At 40.2% G+C, this 25,052-nt stretch overlaps 1 protein-coding gene across 3 annotated transcripts; it reads left to right on the top strand.

Annotated features, from left to right (window-relative positions):
• The first annotated feature begins 131 nt into the window (after positions 1-131).
• lhfpl4a (LHFPL tetraspan subfamily member 4a) lies at positions 132-23,912 on the top strand. Of its 3 annotated transcripts, XM_047581886.1 has the most exons (5): positions 132-656; positions 8,899-9,135; positions 15,282-15,301; positions 16,363-16,395; positions 21,609-23,912. In XM_047581886.1, exons 1-5 carry the CDS (start codon positions 251-253, stop codon positions 21,660-21,662), a joined length of 750 nt encoding a protein of 249 aa, XP_047437842.1. In that variant the 5' UTR covers positions 132-250; the 3' UTR covers positions 21,663-23,912. The 3 variants fall into 3 exon arrangements, with proteins under 3 accessions (XP_047437842.1, XP_047437843.1, XP_047437844.1); XM_047581887.1 differs by lacking the exon at positions 16,363-16,395; XM_047581888.1 differs by lacking the exons at positions 15,282-15,301; positions 16,363-16,395.
• The last annotated feature ends 1,140 nt before the right edge of the window (positions 23,913-25,052 follow it).

Here is a 25,052-nt window from a genome sequence, read left to right as displayed (position 1 = left end):
GACACAGAAAAACTTCCATACTGTTTCCTTGAGTTATCGCGCATCACCAAATTTGACTGACCAGAAGAGAGGGGGGCGGCAGTATCTGAATCTTTTAATGTGGTGGTTGGATCAGGCGAGAGGGGGGACGACTCACTGATCCGTTCCGTTTCATCCTTTACACTAGCGGATAGATAAAGAGGAGAGATCAAGAGAAAGTGGAATACCAGGCTGACGCGGGGCTGGGGCTGGGGGATTGCGAGAGAGAGAAATGCTGCCTTCGGAAGAAGCCTCCAAAATTTACCATGACAACTACATGCGAAACTCCAGCGCCATCGGTCTCCTATGGGCCATATTCACCGTTTGCCTGTCTATTATCAACGTAGTAGTCTTCATCGAGCCTTACTGGATTGGCGACAGCATCAGTACTCCCCATGCCGGCCACTTCGGCTTGTTCAATTACTGCGTGGGAAACGGGGACTCCAACCCGGAGCTCTTGTGCCAGGGCAGCTTCTCCGACTTCGGCTCAATCCCGTCTGGAGCCTTCAAGGCAGCCTCCTTCTTCGTGTTGATGGCCATGGTGCTCATCGTCAGCTGCATCGGCTGCTTTGCACTCTTCTTCTTCTGCAACACCGCCACGGTCTACAAGACGTGCGCGTGGATGCAGCTGCTATGCGGTAAGGATGGAAGACGCTTGGACGTTTGTGTGTGTGTGTGTGTGTGTGTGTGTGTGAGAGAGAGAGAGAGAGAGAGAGAGAGAAAGAGAAAAGTAACCATCACGTTCCTCTAAGGATGAGTGCAGCAGGCTCATCCTGTGCACAGGGGGACTGGTTCCTGATCAGTAGCTTTCCCCCAAGTCTCTGTCTTCACTGGGAGATCTGCACATGTAGCTTAGAGGAATGCTAAAGTTCAGTCTCATGCTTGATGAAGAGCAATGAGAAGATCATTTTACATATTCAGGAGTTTGATTGACTCCATGAGTTTATCAAACCCTCAAAATAATAATATCCCAGTTATCAGTCACTATTCCTCTTTGTCCACAGCATGATTTGAAGCCTCATTGGCAGACCATCGGCCCTCCTCAAGAATCTCATTAGCTGAAGTTCAAGTAATGTAGCATTGGCATAAACATGGGTTTTGGTAACGAAATTTCTTCAACAGCCCTTCATCAAAGATCACATCTTCTCTTTTGATTGCCATATATGCCTGAAAGATCAGTCTTCACTATGCATGATTTGCACATGCCTTCCAGTAATACAATATATCCCACTTCCTGCATTCATTTTACCTGCAAAAACACCATGGAGAGGCAGCATGTATCAAACATACAAGATTTGCTGTTATTATATATAGATGACAAGATATGTAAGGTAATAAATATGCTGTATAAAAAATATAACATGTTATATTTAATACTTTCATATAGCTACATATCTTAGTTTCATCACCCATCTAAGTAGCTTCTTCTGTTCTATGAGTGTTGGAGAGTTGTGGCTTTATCTGTGGATGGTAGATACATGAAACTCTGTATTAATCATTGTGTTTTTCATTTGGGTTTGGACCATTTTCATTTGTTGACTGTGTGTGTGTGTTCGTTTCCAGGCTCACCCATTCACAGAGCATTGCACAGATTAGATCAGTTCACTTGGAACCCACAAGTGTCTCCTGCAAGCTTTGTTGACATCAAAGAATCCCCTGGAGGATTTGTAATAACACATTAGCCAAAAGTGATACAGATGAGACTGCTCTCAGATGTGTTTAAAGAAGCAGCAAAGGTTTGAGGAAAACAGGTTGTAGCTTGCTTGGTCTGGAAGTTTGACATTTAATAAGTCATCATCATCTGGCAAGATTATTTGACAAATAAGGGAGTGTGTAGGTGGCGGTTAATTGTGCATTGGTTTGGAATGGCTGGCATCATCTGGGAGGAGTATTGATGGCTAGATTATTTCATCCTGCAACATCCTGGCAGCGTGAGCCAGATTAGGGCTGATGGCGGAGGACTCTGGATCTTTAGAAATGATGTACTCTTTCTAGCTCTTTCTGTCCCTTTGACTCCCACTATAAGAAATATAATTAGTCATGAATAAATATTATTTATTTTTAATCTGTATTAATAGTATGCACTGCAAACTGAGTATTTTGACATTTGACAATTATTAAAATGTCCACACGATTGTACAGATTCATACAATATAATTACTGAAGCTGTATGTTGTACATTTTGGAAATTGCTATATCTAAAAGTATAAAAGTCATAGTTTAGATATTTGCATATATAATTTGTTTACACCTTGGCAAATTTATGTATCTTACAAAATGAATAACTAGCAATGGTTAGAAAATGGGTACAAAATGAGAAACTAGAAAATTCCCTCTAGGAAAATTTGAAAGGGCCACGGGGGGCTACTGCCGGGAGTACCGTCTCTATCAACATGGGAATTAGCACACTTAGCCTACATTAAGCACAGTGAGCTTATGTTTAGCACAGTTAGTTTACAGTTAGAACAGCTAACCCACATTTAGCACACTTAAACCACATTTAGCACAGTTAGCTTACGGTTAGCACAGTTAGTCTACATTTAGCACAGTTAGCCCACATTTAGTACAAGTAACCCACATTTAGCACAGTTAACCCACATGTCACACAGTTAGCACACTTAACCCGCATTTAGAACATTTAGCGCAGTTAGCCTACATTTAGCACAGTTAACCCACATTTCAATTCAGTTTTATTATAGCGCTAATAACAATACAAATCGTCTCAAGACGCTTTACAAAAAAACGTCCTGCAATCTCCAGAGCAGCCTGAGGGTGATGGTGGCAAGGAAGAAGTCCCTTTTAACAGGAAGAGCTCATATGGAGGGACCCATCTGCTGAAGGCCAGCCGGATAGAAACAGAGAAGTTAGAGAGAAAGGAAGAACAGGAGAAACAGATAAACAAACTTCTGTCATAGATAAATATATCAAGATGAAGGAAACATGTAGAATGTAATGATATAACACATAACTGATGATTTTATGTGAGTTTGTGAGTATAACCGGAATCATGGGCAGGTTGGTGAATTGTTCATCCAGGTAGGAGTGGACAACTGGAGGAGGCCATGATGACTGGGGCAGATGTAGTTTATGGAGCTCCACAGCACTCCACGTCATGAAGACTGGGCTGGTTGATGAGGCCACGTCAGCAGATGTAGCTTAGAACTCCACAGGTCAGATATTCAGCACTCCAGACCAGAGACCCTCACAAGATGATGGATAGAAGCACACATTTAACACCATGTAAACCCATGTAAACCAACATGTAGCTCAGTTAGCACACTTAACCCACATTTAGCACAGTTAGGATACGGAGGTTGGAGGAGGAGTGTGTCTTGGTGTGTCTTGTTGTAACATAAATGTATGGGAGACAGGGATCAGCAGTATTAGCAGCAGAGATATCAGAGGAGTCCTTGATTAATGAATTGGTCTCAGCTGTAGCTCTGGCCTGTGGGTCAGGGGTTGCCATGACCCACAGTCCAACTTGAGGTGGTTGTCGGTGACGACAGAAGCGCGCTGGATAGGGACAGAGAGGGACATGGAGAAATAGGCTGATTTTGTCCCTCTTCGCTGTCACAAAGTCTTTGTATTACAGTCAATGGAGAACACAGAGGGACGTGACAGTGAACAGAGGCTTGCAGGTTAAATTCTGCTCTCACTGCTTTGCTGAGGACATTTTGGGAAAAATCATGTGTCTAGTTTGTAAATTGTGGATGGGACAAGCGTGGAAAGGGGCCTTTGGGTTCTGTGGGGGCCTCTGTGGATCATCCCACAGGTAGTTGATCAGTTTGGGATGTAGTGAATTTGGAGGCCAGGTCAACACATTGTGCTATTTTTCATGTGTTTTTGTTCCTAAAGTTTTTTTTGGGTGTGTGTCTGTGTCAGGCTGCATCCTGCTGGGGATGGTTGCTGCCATCAAGGAGTGTCATTGCCATGGGGTGGTGGTGCTTGGTCTGGTCTAGGTGGGTGGTGTATGTCTAAGTAACATCCACACGAATGCCAGGACCAAAAGTTTCCCAGCAGAACATTGAATTCTCACAAGATGGTCAAAGTTACTCACTTCTCCTCTGAGTGTTCATAATATTGTGGCTGATCTGCACATGTTTACATCATGCCCACATTCAGGTATCATGATGTGTTGTTCAGAGGATTTGAGCGCCATAGTTTAAGACTGTTGACTCTAATGTTCTTGGTTCAGGTTCAGGCTCTGTGGTGAAACTCTGCTCTGGGGCTTGGCTGAGAGGCCTCATTGTGGAATTCTGTTCTGAGCCCTGTGCCATACTGGCTGAGCCTGACTGAAGCTTTCCCTGTCAGAATTGCCAAAGAGACAGCCAACACTGTGGATGCAGGCAGAAAATGTCTATCGATATTAAAAGTATTATATCATGATACCATGTTTGCTAACTTTGAGGAAAGTTTTTTGTTTTCAAAAGGAAACACTGACGCACATTCCCGTTTAACTTCCTGTTTATTCAGCATGTGCAGTTTTACTGGAAGCGCTTCCAGCTGTCTGCCGCCTGCTCTAATGTATCTAATGGAGTCCAATTATTTAAGTGGATCGTAAATATATTTTGGCCTTAAGCCATTAAGTGATTATAATCTAACAGCACCACTTTAAACTACTCTCTAACTGGAAGCCAGTAGAAGCATGTATAACAAGAACACAAGTAATGAACTGTCCTGGTTCTCCAAAAGCAGGATTCTGAAGGTGCTGCATTTCCATCATCACAAGAGAGGACTCCAACAGTTCACCCTTCTGAAGATGAGTGCATGAGGGAGCTTCTCTAAACCTTGTCTGAACATAAAACATAAATTTACAATGGGAATGTGATGGCTCTGCTACTCTCTATATTTTTTTTATTATTCAGCATTATATATTTAATATCATATATACATACATTACTATATATGTGTGTTAGGGCTGTCAAAACATCTCCTTCTTCAGCAGCCCCCCCTACCGTTCTTGCATCCCTCTATATTGGCTCTGGGAATATGAGGACATAAGATGACTCAACACACAACTCCAGCAATACGCAGGCCTACTGCTTATTCTCACAGAAAAATGAGAGAAACTGTCTTTTCTCCAGTCATTGGTAGATGCTTGTGCAGTGTATGGAGCTACTTGAGTAAATAAACTGAAAGATATGTTGATGTTTCAGAACACATAATTGATCAGTTTGGATTTGGATTGGCTGCTGCCATCAAGGATTGTCATTGCTATGGCATGGGCATATCTGGTCTGTTCTGGGTGGTACATGTCTGAGTAACATCCACATAAATGCCAGGTTCAAACATTTCCCAGCAGAACATTTAATTTTCACAAGATGGTCAGTGTTATTCACCTCTCCTGTCAGTGGTCAAAATGTTGTTGCTAATTGGTGTATCTCGTCCGTTTTTTCATTAACAAGCAAAGCAGGGTCAGATTTTCAGTCAAATATGTAACAGTCACAGTCAACCTTTTTTTTTTTTAGATAAGTTGTTGTAGTTGTCATAGACCAATATTGGTAGTTTGCACATGAACATTGGGAACGGCAATATTATATCCCTTTCTAGAAGAGTGAATTAATATTTGGGGTGGAGTTTGCATGTTCTCCCTGTGTTAGCGTGGGTTCTCTCCCACCTCCAAAGGTGTGAGTGTGAATGGTTGTATGCCTCAGTGTTAGCCCTGCAATAGGCTGGCGACTTGTCCAGGGTGTACCCTGCCTCTCCCCCAATGCCAGCTGGGATAGACTCCAGCAACCTCCATGACCCTAGTGCAGGATTAAGCGGTACGGAAGATGAAATGAGATGAAGATTTTTGGTGAAGCTGCCCTCGGGTGATTTAAAAAGAAACTCATTGTGTACGCAGTATTCACTGATTGTTTCATTCATGTTTAGTGATCCTTGAACATTTCTTGGCAGTAAACATCTCTGATAAAGTTGTGGTATCAAGTAAGATACAATATCAACCTCCACTGGCACTGATTCTGATGATTTAGACTTAAGTGTTTGGATATGGTAAGTCACCCTCCCCCACCCCCCATAGAGAAGGGCTGACCCACTGAATCTAAGCATTACATAAAGACTGTCTGTCTAAATTGTAATGTTATTTTGGAATGCCTGCTACTCTCAGAACATTTTCAGTTTCTTTGACGCAGCTGTATACTGTGTCCTGATCCTCAGGAAAATAACAAGATTGAGTAGTCACACTCGTGGTGTACATCTGAAGAGTAGGAAATAGGAAAGTTGAACATACTTTAGATTTTTTTCATATGGATGTATAGATCAATAGATAGATGCATACATGGATGGATGGATGCATAGAGGGATGGATGATAGATACATGTATGTACATATGGATGAATGGATGATGAATGGATGGATGGACAGAAGGATGCTGCATGGATGGATGGATGGATGGATGATACATGTATGGATGAAAAAGTACAGCTTCAGTTGAATAAATACGATCAAGTCTGTCATGATCAGGACTTAAGGGAAACTACAGGGAATTCACAAGCTCTTCATGCTACATTAAACCTTTTTAACTTCCAAAGTGCATTGCACATTATCAGTGTGCCAGGAAACACAGCTCAGACTTGTACGATGTCTCTTTGCATCACAGTAAGGGTGAGGGTAGTTTCAGCAGCCTGGGACATTCTGAAGGAAATGTTACTGCTACCTCCTGCAGATTCCTTTGTGAGGTATGGTTCACGAGACTGGACTGTGTATGAAGCTTTTATTTTGAAACAAGTTCAGGAAGTGCTTCTGCGATCCTGTTGATCAAATACTGAGGTAAGAGCACTATATTTCTTCCTGAGAATTGTTACAGCAATATTTTACAAACCCCTGTCACTTTTAATTTGGTTGTTTTTGCATAGGAAATTGTTCTTAAACAATACCTAACATGTGGTTAGCTTTACTGTTCACCTGGTATAAGCGTGGACATGCTCTTCACTGTTAGATGGATGTTGCAGCACAAGTAATATGTTGTTTTCATTGTGTTTGTTGATGTGTTTTCATTGTAGAGTGATAATGTAAAGAAGGAAGGGAGATATTCAAGATTTCTTCATTAAGAAGAAACAAACTCAGAGCAGGGACAGTGCAGGTCAGCAGACCGAGAGCTCTGGCTGCAGCACACTGCTCCAACTATACACACACTGTGTGAACAAATGCACGGGTCACAATGCAGAGATGGAATTTCCCCATGAGGGATCAATAAGGGAGTAATTATTATTTATTTATTTTATTTATACTGAACAGAACTTCCAGGGCCAGACCAACACTCATGGAACTCAAGGTGAAAATACATAGGAAAACTATTAAAAATGTAGCATAATGTGGTGTTCTGCAGGATTTTACAGTTGCTCAGTGAATAAAGTAACTTAATTACCAACTTTTAATTACTTTAAATTAAACTGGCATTGTGCACTGTGTAGTTTTTAATAGTGTCTCAGTAGTAAAGAAGTATAATGTAAGTTTACTTTAAAATATTATTAATAAAGTGTTGACTATTTCAATTAATACTTTTAGATGCAACAAGGGAGGAGACTGACCCTGATGATGACCATGCCAAATCCATGGTATGGCAGCAGTGGCAGGAACCTGGTGCTTTTTCTTCATAAGACTGATTACTACAAAACATTGAGATGTTTACTGTACAGAACAGATTAAGAGTCTCTTAATCAGTAGCATCATCAGCACTGTACAGTAAACATCTCAGTGTTCTGCATAGTAATCAGTTTTAAGAATAATACACATCACTCAAATTCTCACAGTGAAATTGAGAACAACAATATCCTATACTAATAACAATATAGAATATTGTGGTTCACTGTGAGAATCTCAGTGGTGCTTATTCTGCTTAACACTGAGATGTTTACTGTACAGTTCTGAGCACTAACTACTGATTAAGTAAATAGAATATTGTTCACTCTGAGAATTTATGGTTTTGGTTATTCTACTTCACAATGATTAAAAAGTGTATAATAATTATAATAAATATTACAATTTGTGGTGTGATCATCGATAACGCTGTAAAGGCTACTGTTGGTGAGCTTAAAAATTGCACTTAAGCCAGATAATGATGAGAATATTGTAACCAAGGGGACATGTCCATCAGAATTTTAATGTTGACAGTGGAAAGGTCACATAAGAATTAATGTAGCCGATACACCAATCAGCCACAACATTATGACCACTGACAAGAGAAGTAAATAACATTGACCATCTTATGACAATTCATTGTTCTACCAGGAGAAACAGCACAAGTTGTTGACCTGGCCTCCAGATTCCCTAGATTCCATACTGATCAAGTACTGTGGGATGATCCACAGAGGCCTCTCCCTGCTACCCAAAGAACCCAAAGGCCTCACTACCAACATTCTGTTGACAGACACCACAGGACACCCTTAGAAGGCCCATGACCCAGACCTACACAATATTAGGAAAGTGGTGATAATGCTGTAGCCGAGGGTAAAAAATTACAGTTTAAAATTTGCTGTTGCTCTTATTAGAATCTTTTTTTTTTTAGCTTAATTTTTAGACTGATCTGTCAAAATCACAGTTGAAACGTGAAATGATTGTATGTGTCTATCATGACATGAAACCTAGTCACATAGATAAGTATTTTTTTCCTGTATGATGCTGTGCAAGTAACACAGGATATTGTCTAAAAAAACAATTATCAACAATTATCACACATTGTTATCATTTACACTGCCTGACCAAATCCAATTTCACACAAACCAAATGCCCTTACACTCTGTGTATGTGACACTATATGTATCACATCACACTCGGACACCCCTCCCTTCACTGCTCTTTTCAACATTTTCTTCTTTTGTCTCTCCTTCCTTTGTCCCTTCTCTTACACTCTGGATATCCTCTCTCTTGGGTCCACAGCTGTGTGTCTCATGCTTGGCTGTATAATCTTCCCGAATGGTTGGGACACTGAGGTGATTCGGGACATGTGTGGCGAGGACACAGGAAGGTACACATTGGGCAACTGTTCAGTTCGCTGGGCCTACATCCTAGCTATCATTGGCATCCTTGACTCCCTCATCCTCTCCTTCCTGGCCTTCGTGTTGGGAAACCGGCAGCGCAACTTTTTGCAGAGAGAAGTGAAGGCCGACCATAAAGGTGATGACTCGAAAACAGTTACGGAGAATTCATCAGAAATGAATAACATTGCTTTTCTTTTCTTTTTTTTTCAGTGTAGTACCCAACTCTTAAAGCCTTACTTTTAGAATTTGAAATTAATAAATGTCATCAAGAAATGCATTTCGGACTCATTACAGCCATTACAGTCCACATCCTCATGACATGTAATTAGATTTCTGGGGAAGCCCATGTCAAGCTCATAGACTGTATATAAATATGGACAATGTGTGCTCACTTCCTTGCACTGGCAGTGCTATCTTGCGAGTTTGGAATTTTGGTACAGTGTGAGAGTGGAGCCACGTGGAGCCGGATTATTGATGACCCGCCCTTGAAAATCCTGTGTTAACGCACGATAGAGGGTTTGCATTGACGTCACCCCGTGCACCCCCATGTATCAGTAAATACAGCGAAACTGGAGAAAATGTGGATTATCAGATCAAATTAAAGGCAATTGGACTCGACAATGATCCATACGAACTGGTATGGATTTGGAAAAGTGGATTAGCCTCAATTTCAGTTAGTTTAAGTTAGTTTTAGGTCATTTCATCTATGATCAATGTAGGTACATAAAAGATGCTAACGTTAAGAGATTTACTGAGAAATAACGTTAGCCATGCAATACTGTAGTGTCCGACTGGCCTTTAAAAGGATGACGAGGAGTGCTCACAAATATTCCATTTATTGTTTTGTTGTTATTTATTGTTAGAGCTAATATAGTTACTGTCTGCTGTAACAACACCAAAACAAGACAACATCTACATCTACAACATCTACAAACTTATCTGACAGCCTTCCAAAATATGACTTCATAAAAAATATGAAGAGTATTATCTGACTCAAAATGTGAACCACAACACCAGTGCCAGCTGTTTATTCGTAATTCAGCAATCCATTTACTTCTCTTTCTTTAACAGTAGGAGATATCTACAAAAATATATCTCTGACTGCTTTTCAAATCTGTTGATACAGTCAATCGCACAACAGCTCTTCCCCATTTTTTCAAATTAATTTAAGATGCTATTAAAGTCTATGATTCAAACTAATGTGGCTAATCTCCATGTTCAACTGAGACTTTACTTGCTGTGATGCCACGTGCGTACCCTATATTTTCAGTGTGAATGTGGTATTAGTGTTTTAATTACCACTTGGCCAGCCAACACCACCAGGGGCAGTTCTACTTGCTTTGACTTTTCATTTTTGAGGAGCTGTTCCATTAACCTAACCAGAACCTAATTGTAACCTTTATTCTAAAACCGAGTCTTAGCCCTCGAACATCCTCGTAAAGAAGTGAGGACTGATAAAAATATCCTCACTTTGATTTGGTAAAATTTTGGTGGTCCTCAGAAAGATGGATATACAAGAGCACACATTACAAAGCATGGTATTGTATAACATATCCAGGGTCAGGGTAGAAAGGTTTTTCTCTTGAATGGGCAATTATTAAACTTGATGCACTCCTACACAAAGAAAGAGAACGAGATGGCAGAAATCAGGACAGGAAAGACATGCAAGTGTTCAAAATAGCCTTTTCATTCTTTCACCACAATAGAGGGAAGAAAGAGAAAAGATCTGAATTCTTGTCCATGAGCACTTCACCAAATGATAAAAGCTCAAGACTTTTGTTATTCTGTATTTTACTACAGTACAGGTTTAACTCTTTTATACACTGTTAGGTAGAATAATAAACACCAGTGCACTGTATGGTATAATATCATCTTATGCTTGTAAGGGTACTATATCTATGAAACTTTCCATGAACTCTGAAAACACCCGTGTTCAGTACCCAAGTACAATAAAATGATGCTAAAAATATATAATAATGTGGTTTTATGATATAACTGGTTACATCACAGTGGACTTGGAAATACTATATGTGAATCTGTTTAAACAGTGAAATGTGGTGAGCCTTCAGGGGGACTTCCGGAAGATGGCGGATAGGTTAACAGCATGTTTTTTTAGCTCGCCCACATTGGGAGAAATTAATTCACTCAATTTGAAAAACTCGACATGCGACCATTATAAAAGTTGAGATGAGTAGCTACCATAGTCGGGGAAATACTTAAACCCGAAAGAAAAGTCAAGAACGGTCGACAAAAGAAGAGGTGTCAAACGAAACTGAACTTGAAAGTGACGCCACAGAGAAAATGGATCACGCCGAAATACTGAAGGCTGGACTTGCTAACATTAGCAGCAATATAAGTAGTGCTCAAGCAGAAACTCCGCAACGAGTTGGCAGCATTCAAAGATGAACTTAAAGGTGAGGTGAAACAAGAAATCGCCATCTTAAGACAAGACATAAAGCGGAAGCTTACTGAAAATCATGAAGAACTCCAGGAGCAGAAGACAATCCTAGCCGAGTTGGAGGAGCTTAACACCGATGCTAGTGGTCTACTGATGAAACTACCAAAACAGGCACACTAGATGCAGGACAAGCTAACAGACCTTGAAGCGAGGTGTCAGTGAAATGTCTGGATTTTCAGATTGCCCGAGGACACAGAAGGAAGCTCTATGACGGGCTACTTGGACCAACTCCTTAAAAAAGAGCTGGAACTACCCGAAGAAACTAATCTACAAATCCAATACACTCACAGAGCCCTGGGCCCTCGGCCTGAACCAGGTCCGGGTGGTGCGCCAAGAGCAGTGGTGGTTAATTTCCACAAATTTGAAACGAAGGAGATGGTTCTACAGAAAGTCTGGCAGAAGAAGGGGATACAGGAGGGCAACAAGAAAATTCATTTCAATCATGATTACCCCACTGAAATTGTTCAAAAGCACAAAACTGATCCTGGCATCAAAGCATTGAAAGAGAAGGGGATCCACTTTCAGACCCCATTCACAAAAATAAGAATTCACTGGAACAACCGTGGTAAGAGCTATGACAACACAGGAGGTGCAGCGCATGACATGAAAACAAGGGGATTAACTGGATGAACCTGATGTGGACGCGGGGCAAGAGGAGGCAATGACTCGAGATGCTCCACAGAGATGGCAATGAGTTGGGAATAGCAAATCACGGCAGGATACGGCGGCACAACAAGGGAAGGAGAGGTTGGAAGAGTATCAGAGGAGACCTGTTATCCAACATCTTATCAGAGTGAAAAGGTAACAGGACATTAAATTACATTAACCTGGGTCAACATGTGTTGAAACAATAAGGTTGTAAAAATGAGACATGACCGTTTGGTTGAGATAATTAATACAGTGTAACTGTTTCAGATTTTATAGTGAAATATGGAGTAATTACTGACAAGGCATGTTCTGAATGCCAGGAAAAGACAAACAATCTGGAGGCTGAATGTATAAGATATGTAAATCATAAAGGACTGATGAAAGATTTGAAGAAAGACGTTAGGCAATATATGGAGGAAAATAGTAACGGATGAGTGGGCCTGCACATTATATGGGATGCTTTGAAAGTGGTTACTTGGGGAAAGATAATTGCTAGAACCACAATATTTAAAAAAAAAAAAAAAAAAAAGAAAGAAAGAAAGAAAAGAAAATTCTAATTATTCAAATCACTCAGTAACTTTAAGGAAATTAGAGCAACAGTACCAGGAAACAAATGACTCAAAAACAAATTAAAGACACCAAAATGAAAATAACTGAATTACTATTGGATGTATACGGAAAAAAACAATACATATTTAAAGCAAAATTATTATGAGACGTATTATTGTGAAACTACTAGCAAAACATATTCAAAAGCAACGAGCAGTGAATACCGTACAAAAAAATTAGAAATCCAGATACTAATGAGCTAATAAATGGTCAGAAAAGGGAATAACTGTTTGGTGTGTGTTAGAAAACAGTTTTGAGTTTTTAAGATCTCAGAAGAAGATACGAATTAGATACACACAAAATCTTTAGGTACTTTCAAGTAAGGGACTACTACAAAAAGGAGATCAGGCTGGTTTCTTCCGGGGAACCGAATGATGTAATCAGAGTCATAGTCAAAGCATATCAGGGAAGTAATGTAAGAATAATTTCAGGACTATATCAAGGATTGAATACAAACAACAAATATTCAACTAAATATATTATGGGGGGAAGAACTTACCGTAGATGAGGAGTGGCTTAAAATGTGGAAGATACAGCATACATCCACTAATTCGTGAATATGGAGGGAGGTTGCACGGAAGAATCTTATGTGTTTTTTTTTATGACACAAATAATGAAGAGGAACAACTGCACAGCAGTCAGAAATGTTGGCGAGGATGTGGAGCTTATAGAACAGATGACTCTCACATTTGTCAAAAAATAACTATTTTGGGAAATGATATGTAATGAGCTACAAGGAATATTAGGATATGGAGTACCTCAGACCTGTCCGGTGCTCTACTTATGTAATTTCTCAGAAGAAACTATTACTAGTAGTGATGACTATTTGATTAAACGAAATGAAAGACACAAATGAAAGCAATGGACAACATTAGTGGAAGTAATCTTTTTAATGAAAAATTGACACTCATACTGCAGGAAGCACAACTGGACAGAAAATGGGAAAAATGGACCATGTGTAGGAGGCAAAATGATGATACTGGACTGGATCAATAATTGCATGATGTACTAATCTGTTTGATTGTAATATCACAATATAATCCCCAAGTAGCTTTTGTTTTTGTTTTGTTTATAGTAATGCCAAACAGACAAATGCATTATGGTGATGATGGCCTATATGAATATTTATTAACAGTGTTTTTACCCATGTTGGCTACATAGATCAAAGGAACATTTATATACATTTTATTTATATACATCCATAACATTTATATTAACATTTAGGCTACTTCACATAAATCAATCCATCAATCCACAATCAAGTCCATCAAAAAAGGAACTTTGAACTGGGTTAGTGCCCAGTGCCCATGGGTTTACAAGGCACTTAAAACATCAATAAAACATCAGCCTTAACACAACACACACACATACAAAAGAGAAAAATACAGGGACTAAGGACTGATGCTCCTAATTGCTTCCATATGCATATACACGTACATACACACATATGCATAAAGCCTGCATGCATACCCAAACACACACACAGATGCACACACACATGTCACCGGCACCAGAGGAGCAGTACCGCCAGTTGTCGATTATCGTCATCCGTTAGTTAAAAATGAAATCACGGCCTGTATTACCAGAGAACATCACAGCGATACCAAATAATATTCTCTGGTAGGCAACCACTTATCGTCACAGTCCGCACTTTGAGTTTGTTTCTTCTTTTTTGACAGTTTCACATAGAACTTTTGATGGCACATTATGTCCATCCTTATGCGACAGTAAAGGGAACATTTACACTTTTCCAGACAAGACGACATAAACTAGGCCTTTTCGTCCTTTTCTAGTGTTAGTGAATCAATTTAAATATCAACCCCGTGTGTCTTCTGTTCTAAGTATTTACACACAGCACGATCCCAGCCGACAGAGCAATGTAGGCTACGGTAGATCAGTGTGTTAATGTCGTGGGGATAGCTGAGCTCTCTCTCTCCCAAAATGATTCCCATTAACATCTGGCTGAGTGCAAAAAAAGCTAAACCTACCTCTCTCCCTCTCATTCTCATTTCTTTGTCTCCCTGCTTCTTTGTCTCAATCCCATCTGTTTTCAAAGAACTGTATGATGTCCATGACAACAGCCAGGCTGTCCGCTGACAGCGCATCCATATCTATCAGTGCGTTTACATGCAAAACTCAATCGAGGTCTGCTTTGAAATTCTACTTTCTGACTACAGTCCTTGTCCCAGTTTACATGCAGCGCAAGAAAATCGAATAACTGTTCTCCACACTAGGTGGTGATATGTGTCTTTTCAGCGAGTTATTACCATGTTAATACAGATCGCTTTCCGGTTGACCTATTATGTCATAATCGGGTAACGTGTTTACGTGCACTTAAGTTCTCCTGTTATAGTCTGATTAAGGCAATAAGCTATCAACTACTCCTAGACACGTCAGTCATAGCGCAGGAGTTTGGATATCATTCTGTGATCATAAACTGTCTGTGATGAAAAATAGACGTGAAATTTCACTGTGTAGAGCTGTATTTGTCGGAAACAGTGAAAAAGACATTAATATCCAGTCTGTGTGTAAAAGAGCGTGATCTCAGTTTCTTTTTTTATTCACAGATTTTGCTGATGTGTCAAGGGTAAGTAAGTTCTTTAGTTTTGTCTTTGAGTCCGTGTTTGACATTACGTGTTTAGTGTAATTTACCCAGAGGTTTGCATGTAAGAGAAAGCTAATTCTTTCTTCTTTTTTTCTGCTTTAGTGAGTCAAAAGACACTTTTCACAAACACAGAAACACACACAAAAAAATACACCAATCAGGCATAACATTATGACCACTTTCCTAATATTGTAAAGATGTCTTTTGTGGCTCCATAACATTTGTGGTTCATCAAAGAATGGACATGGGTCTTTTGAGGGTGTCTTGTGGTGTCTAGTAACAGAATGTTGTTAGTGGGGGTCTTTGGGTCCTTTGGGTTGAGGGGAGAGTCTGTGGATCACAGATACTTGATCAGTTTGGGATCTAGTAAATTTGGAGGCCAGGTCAACACCTTGTGTTGTTTTCCACGTTTTTTTAATTGTTCCTAAACCGTTTTTTGTGTGTGCCTGTGTCAGGCTGCATCCTGCTGAGTGTCATTGCTATGGAGTGGGGGTGTCTGGTCTGGTTTAGATGTCCAGTCCATGTCTAAGTAACATCCACATGAATTCCAGGTCCAAAAGTTTCCCAGCTGAACAAGTTGGTCAATGTTATCCACTTCACCTGTCAGTGGTTTTAATGTTGTGGCTGGCCGGTGTATTTACGCTATTACTCCCAAAAGCAAAAGGTGCTGTCAGCCAGGAAAGGGGTTCTGACCAAAGGATGAGTGATACATTGGACCCATCATAAAAATCAATGCAGATTCACATGAGGTAATTTTCAGATGGGTATCTTCATGCAACACTGCAACCTGTCAAACTATCATCACCTGATCTTGTTTGTTGATGAAATAATATCCAAAACTTTAGACATTACACTATATCAACTGTTGGACCAGTAGTGAGAAGAGTATTCCACGTCGTGCTAAACAAGTTGCAGAAAACGCAGGGCAGTCCACAGTGTGTATGTCTCCACTGGATCTAATGTGGTTATATGAATTGAGATGAAATAAGTGCTTTGCCAACTTTCTTTGATCATCTTACTTTAAAATTCCTTCCTTCCATTAGGTCCATCTTCGTCCTTCTCTGCGAATGGATGGAGTAAGCCCCAGTAATTTTTATTGCTATGCTGATCAAGCCCTGCATCATGTATTCCTTGCATGCATTTAGATCATTACTGTGTGAGCTTGTTATGGCCACTGCACTGTGATCTCCTTTTTCTTTTTCCTGATGTTTTGTGTGAAATTGAATCCATTGTCAAATACATTTGTAGAATTAAATTAGTCAAATTTAGTTTCGTTATATAAAATGAGAATGTTCAACCTAATCTTTATTTTAGCAAAGGTAAAGGTACGCTCAAAATTCGACTTTCTGACTACAGTCCTTGTCCCAGTTTACATGCAGCGCAAGAAAATCGAATAACTGTTCTCTTCTTTCACACTAGGTGGCGATACGTGTCTTTTCAGCGGGATAATACCACGTTAATACGGCCGGATTTCCGGTTGTTCTATTAGGCGCTATAATAAACAAGGGTCGTTCATGCGACAGACCGGCATTTCAAACAACAACCAGACGGTTAATAGTACATTTTTTAATCTCGTACGTAATGTTCGCGCTACTTCTGGTGCAGGTAAGATCCGCGCTATTTTACTCAAAATTATCTGGGTGTCTCAATCGGGTAATGAGAACTCCGACTTTAATCGGAGTAACGTGTTAACATGCACTTGTGACAAGTATTGTCCGATTAAGGCAATAATTCGTTTTTTCTCACGCATGTTCACACACTGATACTAGGATACTCGTTGCTTTGTGTTGCAGGTTTCCCCAATGTCACTAGACAAAAAAAAACTAATTATTGCCTTAATCGGACTATAACAGGGGGTCTATTTGAGGAGCCGTGTGCGCGCACTGAGCCAAGATTAGTTAAACCTGGCTTGATGAATCCGTGTCCTGGCTTGGTGTTTGTGCAACCAAATAAGCCTGGATGCTCTTGTTTAGGATTCGTTAAGCCCAGGCTTAGTCATTTATCCTGGATATCTGAATCCTACTTTTGTGCAACGGACCCTAAAACTCTTAACTGTGGTAGTAATGAGGACACACAGCAAAGTTAGTATGCCCAAAACATCAGCGTTAATCTAAACATTTTTCAACACTAAACAATGTTGGTTTATCTATTTAGTGTCAGATAGTAACTCACCTATAGTGTCAGTTGTTAGCTACTACAGGTGTTTAGTTTACTCCATAGTCACACTGTATGATGTAAATATTTTTTTCAGTTACATATTACATGTATAAATGATAAAAATAAAGAGGCCACGTAAAGCTTAAACATTTGTTTTAAAATGTACCACCGTAACAAAATTCATTTAAATCTTGTTAAAACTGTTTAGAACAAGACATTAGATGCCACTTCACATCAAACTTTGAAGATACTTTGCTCCCAAACATTAGAGAAAAAGAGATAATGAGTCCTGTAGCTCCTACAGCAGATGTTAAACTGTCTCCAGTATCCAGGGTCATAGTAGAGTTCCTGCTTAAAGAAATAAATACAAACACACCAAGAAAAGGTGCCAGAGGTACCAGGACACAGCAGCCTGCAGTGGGGTAGTAAAGTTTTACCCAGCTAACTTGTATCACCACTCACTGTCTTGTTAGTCTCTATCAACTTTACCAATATTTTAATAAGGAAGACAGAAAGGTCCCAAATAATGCATCTAAAGCCCTGTAGGATATTTGAAACTCTTTCTTCTTGTTAGTGTATAACGGCAACGATTGTGCTAACCTAGCATGGTTTAGCTCGAGTTAAACAGACATGTTAACACCACTGCATTTATACAGTCTTGGTTAACTTAGTCGCTGTTTCTAGCGGTTAGATTAACTACTATTTCTTTCAGTTCTTCTTTGAGAGTGCAGATTAGTGATGTATGGAGTGATGATACTTCAAATACTAGGTCTTTAAGCTCTGAAATGGATTCTCAAAATATCGATACTTTCGATAATTTAGTGGAAAGTAACTAAACTATTAAGTTGTGGCAACACAACACATCTTGTGAAACACTTCAGGTTAAATCACAACACAGAATATGAGGCATTTATGATGAGGTGAACAGAAGAGGAGAGCACAGTTTCAATTAAGATGCAGGTTTTCATTTTATAGTAGTTGTTAATAGTTAAACAATAATTTATTTTAATGGCCTTATTATTTTACACAGCGGCTTGGTGGTTAGTGCTCATGCCTCCCTGCGAAAAGGTCCGGGTTGGAGTCCGGCTCAGGCCTTTCTGGGTGGAGTTTGCATGTTCTCCCTGTGTCTGCGTGGGTTTTCTCCAGGTACTCCGGTCTTGTTAGGCTGATTGGTGACCCTAAATTGGCCCTAGGTGTGTGTGAGTGTGAATGGTTGTTTGTCACTGTGTTAGTCCTGTGATAGGCTGGTAACTTGTCCAGGGTGTACCCCACCTCTCGCCCAGTGACAGCTGGGATATGCTCCAGCAACCCCCGTGACCCTAGTGATGATAACCGGTAGATGAGATTATTTAAGTGTTTGAAACACATTTTGTATGATCTGTCTCTGTTTGTTTTTTCTTTGTGTATTAGCTCGGCTATAGTAAATGTTGCCGCTAGTTCAATATACTTCTGGAGTTTAAAGTAAACAAATAAAGTACTCTGATGTCTTGTATATTTGTGAAGTTGTGATTTTAAATACAACACACATTGGGGTGTATTTACACAAAGTATCTTTATCGGACGGGTATAGTGGATACAAGCCTGAATTTTATTCGGAAAGAACATCGTGGTATCCAACATCAGTAGTGTACATTTTCGCGCATTTGTAGAAGGCATGGTTAGGGCGTTCTACTTCACCTGGCAACGACCTCCCGTTTTCTGATTGGTTGCTGATTGAAGCAGAGCAGACTGCCTTCGCCTCATCTATACATAGGTTACTAATCTCTTTTATCTCTTTATTTCTTTTATTACTTCATATCTTGTATGTGCAGCAGTTTCCCGCACGAGCGGGAGACTGGAGAGTAGAACTATGAGCCGGTGTAAATAGCCCGGACTGCTCGCGTACAGTTCATAGATAAATAAATAAGTTAAAATAGATACATAATTGATTTGATTAATTTGCTTTGATCAGTGTCCTTGCTCCGTACTGCTCGCCACAGAGAGCCGCAACAGAGGAACGAAAGAGCCTCATGCGGCTCTGGAGCCGCGGGTTGCCGACCCTTGGGTTATGCTAACCAGACTTGCGTAGAATAAGTATTAAAACGCTATAACAGTATTACTTGCTAAATTTACATACCAAAGACATTTCTTTTAACTAGCATCTGGGTGGCAGCATGGCTCCATGGTAGAGACTTATGATTAAAATACTCAAGTATATACTCATATATAATAGTATATACTCATGCTCATACTTTATCAAATTTTGAGTTAGAAAAACAAGAAAAAACAGGTTTTTGACACAAATCACAAACTGAGTATAGATTAAGCATCGTAGTTTTGGTTATAAGCGTACATTTAATAGTATGTAGTTCTGCCTTAATTCTTTGTGGCATACTTTCAACAACAAGGTTGTCGGCTGCACATTTATGATGTGAATCTCTCATTCCACCACATTCCAAAGGTGCTCTATTGGATTGAGATCTGGTGCCTGTGGAGGCCATTGGAGTACAGTGAACTCACTGTTATGTTCAAGAAACATATATGTATGTGTGTGTCTGTGAAGGTTCTCAGTCATCCAGGTCATGGTAATCCGTAAGGGCATAAAGTAAGAGAATAAAATAAAAAAGTTGCCCTGAATCAGGACAACTGGACTTGTAGAATTTTGTAGAATTTTCTTACCCTATGAATGGTAAGTAACCTAGGCACACAGTCCCTCCTTTTATTCAACAGGTAAGTACCCAGCCATTATGAAAATAGTGGCGCCAGTTTCAGGTCAAGCAAGTTTCTGGTGGGTGTTACCCGAAGAGATTTCCTACCGATCACTCCTTTAAAAAGTAACTGTTACTTTACTGATTACTTGGTTTTAAAGGTAACTAAATTAGATTACAAATGATGAAAGTAAAAGAAATCCTGAGCCTGAACTTTTTTCTGATATCATAGCATTCACGTTACAAGTTAACTTGGAGGGGAAAAAATAAGTGTGGTATATTTGCTGAACATTAAAATATACACAGCAGCTATTTATTTTTATTTTGGAAGCAGTAATTCCTGAGTTTGACAGAGCTCATTTTCCCCAAGTTGTTTGCATAGAGTTTGCATATTAACCTTGTTAGGTTAATTGGTGACTCTAAATTGCCCATAGGCGTGAGACTTAAAGGTACTCAAAGCGCTTTTACAGTCAGAAACACATTCACCCATTCGCTTACACAAGCATGGTCTCTCTGGAGACCAGGGGATTGAACCACTAACCCTTCGGTTTATGGATAACCCACTCTACATACTGAGCCAGAGCCGACCTCAATGATGTAGTGATTGGAATGGTTGTTTGTCTCTGTGTTAGCCCTGTGATAAACTGGAGACCTCTCCAGAGAATACCCCACCTCTTGCCTGGTGACAGCTCCAGCATGAATAGGGGCTGAGATGTATCAATATAATAATGTGCTAAATTGATGACGATTATAGTTCTCGGTTTCCTCGGTTCACTCAGTTCCACTGAAACATCAACTGACTTCTCCGATCCTTAGCAAAAAAACACCAGCACCATTCCTGTCCACTCCCTCGTCACCTCAAGCATCAACTACTGTATTTCCGTTCTTTTTGCTTTTTGGCTAACCTTCCAAATGTCTCTACAAACTACAAATGATCACAAAATACTGCAGCTCATATCTCACCCAAACTCCTTCCATGGACCACATCACTCCAGTTCTTCATCAGCTCCACTGGCTTCCGATAAAATCCCACACTGAATACGAGATCCTGCTACTTACCTTCAAGGCCCTTCGCAACCAAGCTTCATCAGATCTGTCCGAATTTCTCCACTTATCTTCACCCTTCTGTACTCTCAGATCCACCTCAGCCAGCAGACTTATTACCCCACCTGACTAGCTGTCTACCATTGGTTAGAACGTCTTTGGAACCCTTTCCCAACCTGACATTCAAAACACTCCTGTTTATCTCATTTATATCTACTTTATAAATCTGCTTTTATTTTTTATTGCATTGTATGTACATCACAATATTGAGCATCCAAAGTATGTTTGAATCCCTCCACCCTGATCAGCATGTTTCTCCTCCTGTTGTACATGAGTTTATTTTCTTATTCAGCTAAGTCACTGCTACAGTCATCCTCATTTTCCGTCTGTTTCTCCTGCAGATTGAAATCCGGGATGAGAGGGACCCAATATTTGTCATCCAGCGGTTCCACTGAGACCCTTCCTTCCAGCTCCCAGCTCCTCCTTCCCCTCCTCTTTTCTTCTAAGTTGTTCAGGTTAAAACCAGAAAAAACAGGACTGAATTGACACTGGCAAACTTTTTGAAGAAACGTTTTGTTACAACAAAGAAGTTACTGATAAATATACAGATGCTTGCAGTATTCCTTAAAATACATATTTCTATTGAGTGGGTAAAAGCAATTTCCAGATTTAAAAATGACACAATAATGTGCATATGTAAAAGCACACAGGTGTTCTTATGTACATAAGAACAAGGGAGATTTCCTTTTTTACTACTAGAGTTTAGTTTTCTTTTTCAGGCTTTTGTTTGATGCTTTTTTGTATATGAAAAGATCTGATCACATCAGAGAATGGACTTGAGGGTGCCCTGTGGTGTCTGGCAACAGAATGTTGTTAGTGGGGGCCTTTAGGTCCTACGGGCTGAGGGAAGGGGCCTTGGGGGTCACCCTGCTGCCATCAAGGAGTGTTATTTCCAATGTGTTTGGTTTTAATGTTGTCGCAGATCGGTGTATCAGCCCCGCTGGCACCCCACCCACTCACCCAACATTAAACATCCATGTAAGCTGTAAAAATAGTAAAAACTTAATTCAATGTCAAATCAATGATCACAATCCGTTCTCTCAAATCATATTTCATTGAGAAAAGCTGAGAATCTCCCTTTTTCTTTGCATAATTATAATACAGGAGTCTTTCCTATAATCTAATTTGTGCTCAGTTCTGCCCTAGTGGAGTGAGTGTCCTTACATTCTGTCCATCCATCACCTGAAGAGGCCCTGCATGCTGCATCTATCTCAGGCACAAAGATGAGGCTCAGAATGGGACTCGTACTCTTGTTCAGTCTGCTGCACTATCCAGGCCCACCAGCCGAACAATTAAAGAATTCGCATCTAGAGGACAGACCCAGTACATACTTTCATCAAGAGTACAGACATTGTGGACAGCTTGCTCCTGCTCCACACAGGACCTCTCTATGGACAGACATCCGCGCTTCAACTACATGCATCTTAAATTTGCATTGTCATTATGACTGGAAGGCATAGCTGAATGCCAAGGCGCAAAGAAGAATGACCATCAAGTTTTTCTTTTGTCAGTTCAGGCCCCTCTGAAAGATACCTCTAACAAGAAGTCTTTTGTCACTTTATCTTGTCAGTGTCACAATTTTGTACAAACCAAAGACTTCAAGGGAAGGCATGAGTCAAAAAGAAAATGAAATTAATGACATACTACTCTACTATACTATTCATCTGTTGGATGGATGGATAGAAGGCGCTCACTATATTTCACCCTCATGGAGCTTGAGGTTTTAATGCGCTCCTGTAGTGAGCTGGAGCACATTTTAAGAAGAAAAGGAAACATCGCTTCAGCTGCAAGGGATAGACAACAGCCCTGGGAAAACATCTTTGCTCGGCTTAATGCGTAGACTACGTTTAGTTGTAGTCCTATGTGATCTGAATATGAATATTACAGATAAAAAATATTAATTAATTAAAGCATAAATGGGTGGCACAGTAGCTTGGTGGTCAGCAGTGATGCCGCCCAAGGTCCGGGTTCGAGTCCATCTCGGACCTCTCTGGATGGAGTTTGCTTGTTCTCCCTGTGTCTGCGTGGGTTTTCTCTGGGTACTCCAGTTTCCTCCTACCTCAAGACATGCTCATTAGGCTAATTGGTAAGTTGAATTGACCATAGGTGTGAGTGCGAATTGTTTTGTCTATGTGTTGGCGATAGACTGGCCACCTGTCCAGGGTGTGTCCCCCGTTTCGCCCGATGTCAGCTGGGATAGATTCCAGCAACCCCTGCGAGAGGAGAAGCAGTAGAAGATGAGATGAGATGAGATGAGATGAGATGAGATGAGATAAACCTGAAATTCATTTAATTTAGGTGCAATCCTGCCAGCGTGTAATGCACTTGGCAGTGGATCAAGATGTTCAGTCAGAACACTTGGGATAATGTCGTTCATGTTATACACGCTAAACGTGAATCCTTCATTGTGCAATTGCGTCATCAATATCATCCTCGTATATTCTCAGTTACCAGTTCAGGAGCTATATAAACTCCATCTCATCAAAAAATACAGAAGCTGGATAAGGAAATGATGTACTTGAAACGCCAGATCTTGAATGCAGATCTGAAAAATGTGCATGGCCACAGATGAATTGTGTATTTTATTGAATGTAAAGTAAATAACTTGCTTTTTAACTGTAGGAAATAAAGAACACTGAATGAAATATGAATACATTGTCTTTATTGTGGGGAATGGTGGTGGTGATGCATTAAACTGCAAAGTTAGTGTTGCAGATGTTGCGCCTGACCATTCTACCACCTAGACCACCTGGAGGATGAATGGGGTCATCATCCATCATCCAGCTCCTCAATATGTGGGGCAGGGTGTTACTCTCCTCTGATAGCGACAATATTATAAAGAACAAAACATGCCACAATAATGTCACAGGCTCGGTCAGGGGTAACCCTTAGGTGACGTAAGCACAGGAAACAGGCTTTTTCAGCAGGCCTATGGTCAACTCCACCCAGGTCCTTGTCCTACAATGTGCCCTGTTAAAGTTCTATTGGGGGCAAGGGTCAGGATAGGGGATTGGGGTCATCAGGGGTCATCAGAGGCAAGGATTACCCCTGTCACCCAGCAGAAGTCCACCACACTCACCTATAATGTACAGAGGATACATTTTAGTATATCAAAAGAGGAAGACAAGTAGACTAGTGCAGAGCTTAAGGTTGCTTGCCACAGACTAGTCCATTGCTGATGTCACACTCATGGTCACTTGGCCTCGGCATTCGTGATGTACACAGCATCACATGATATTGACAATGCAGAGTATCCCAGATGTTAGATGAACTAGTATAATGCATTACTTAACAGTTTGAGTGAATGTACCTGCGCATTAATGCTGAGAATGGACCTCCTGTTCACATAATCCCCTTCATTTTGTGATGGAGCAGTAATGGGAATGTGAGTCTCATCTATGCATCACGTTGGGGAATCCTACATGAGATTATTAATCCTAGTCTGAGGACGCAGCACAATGCAGTAAGAGTATAATCATTCATTTGAACATTTCTACATCATTTACAATCCTGTGGAACTCTTCCTTAATGACTCTCATTGGTTTTTGGCCAGGGAAAGACACAAAGATGCCCAAGAGATATTTTACAGTTTTTCTCAGTCGCTTTGGTGCATTTCTCACATGACTATTAACATTTGCACAATAGTTAGAGCATTTCTCAGAACAATTAGTACAAACTGCAAAACCTAGTGGATAACCTTAAAAAGTGTGTGACTTGCACAAAATGAATAGTTGGTTCCTCAAAAGCAAGTATTCATGTCAATGAAACTGTCTGTGTGACACCAT

Source organism: Mugil cephalus, chromosome 4 (genome assembly GCF_022458985.1).
Source record: "Mugil cephalus isolate CIBA_MC_2020 chromosome 4, CIBA_Mcephalus_1.1, whole genome shotgun sequence".
Classification (NCBI taxonomy): Eukaryota; Metazoa; Chordata; class Actinopteri; order Mugiliformes; family Mugilidae; genus Mugil; species Mugil cephalus.
Note: the sequence above shows the minus strand (reverse complement) of the source record. Positions and strands in the feature narration are given on the sequence as shown.

Excerpts from the sequence above, each read along its gene's own strand:
- lhfpl4a (XM_047581886.1), top strand. The coding sequence starts at position 251 with ATGCTGCCTTCGGAAGAAGCCTCCAAAATTTACCATGACAACTACATG. Across the intron at positions 657-8,898 it reads GTGGATGCAGCTGCTATGCG|CTGTGTGTCTCATGCTTGGC; the intron begins GTAAGGATGGAA and ends TTGGGTCCACAG. Across the intron at positions 16,396-21,608 it reads CTTCTCTGCGAATGGATGGA|ATTGAAATCCGGGATGAGAG; the intron begins GTAAGCCCCAGT and ends TTTCTCCTGCAG.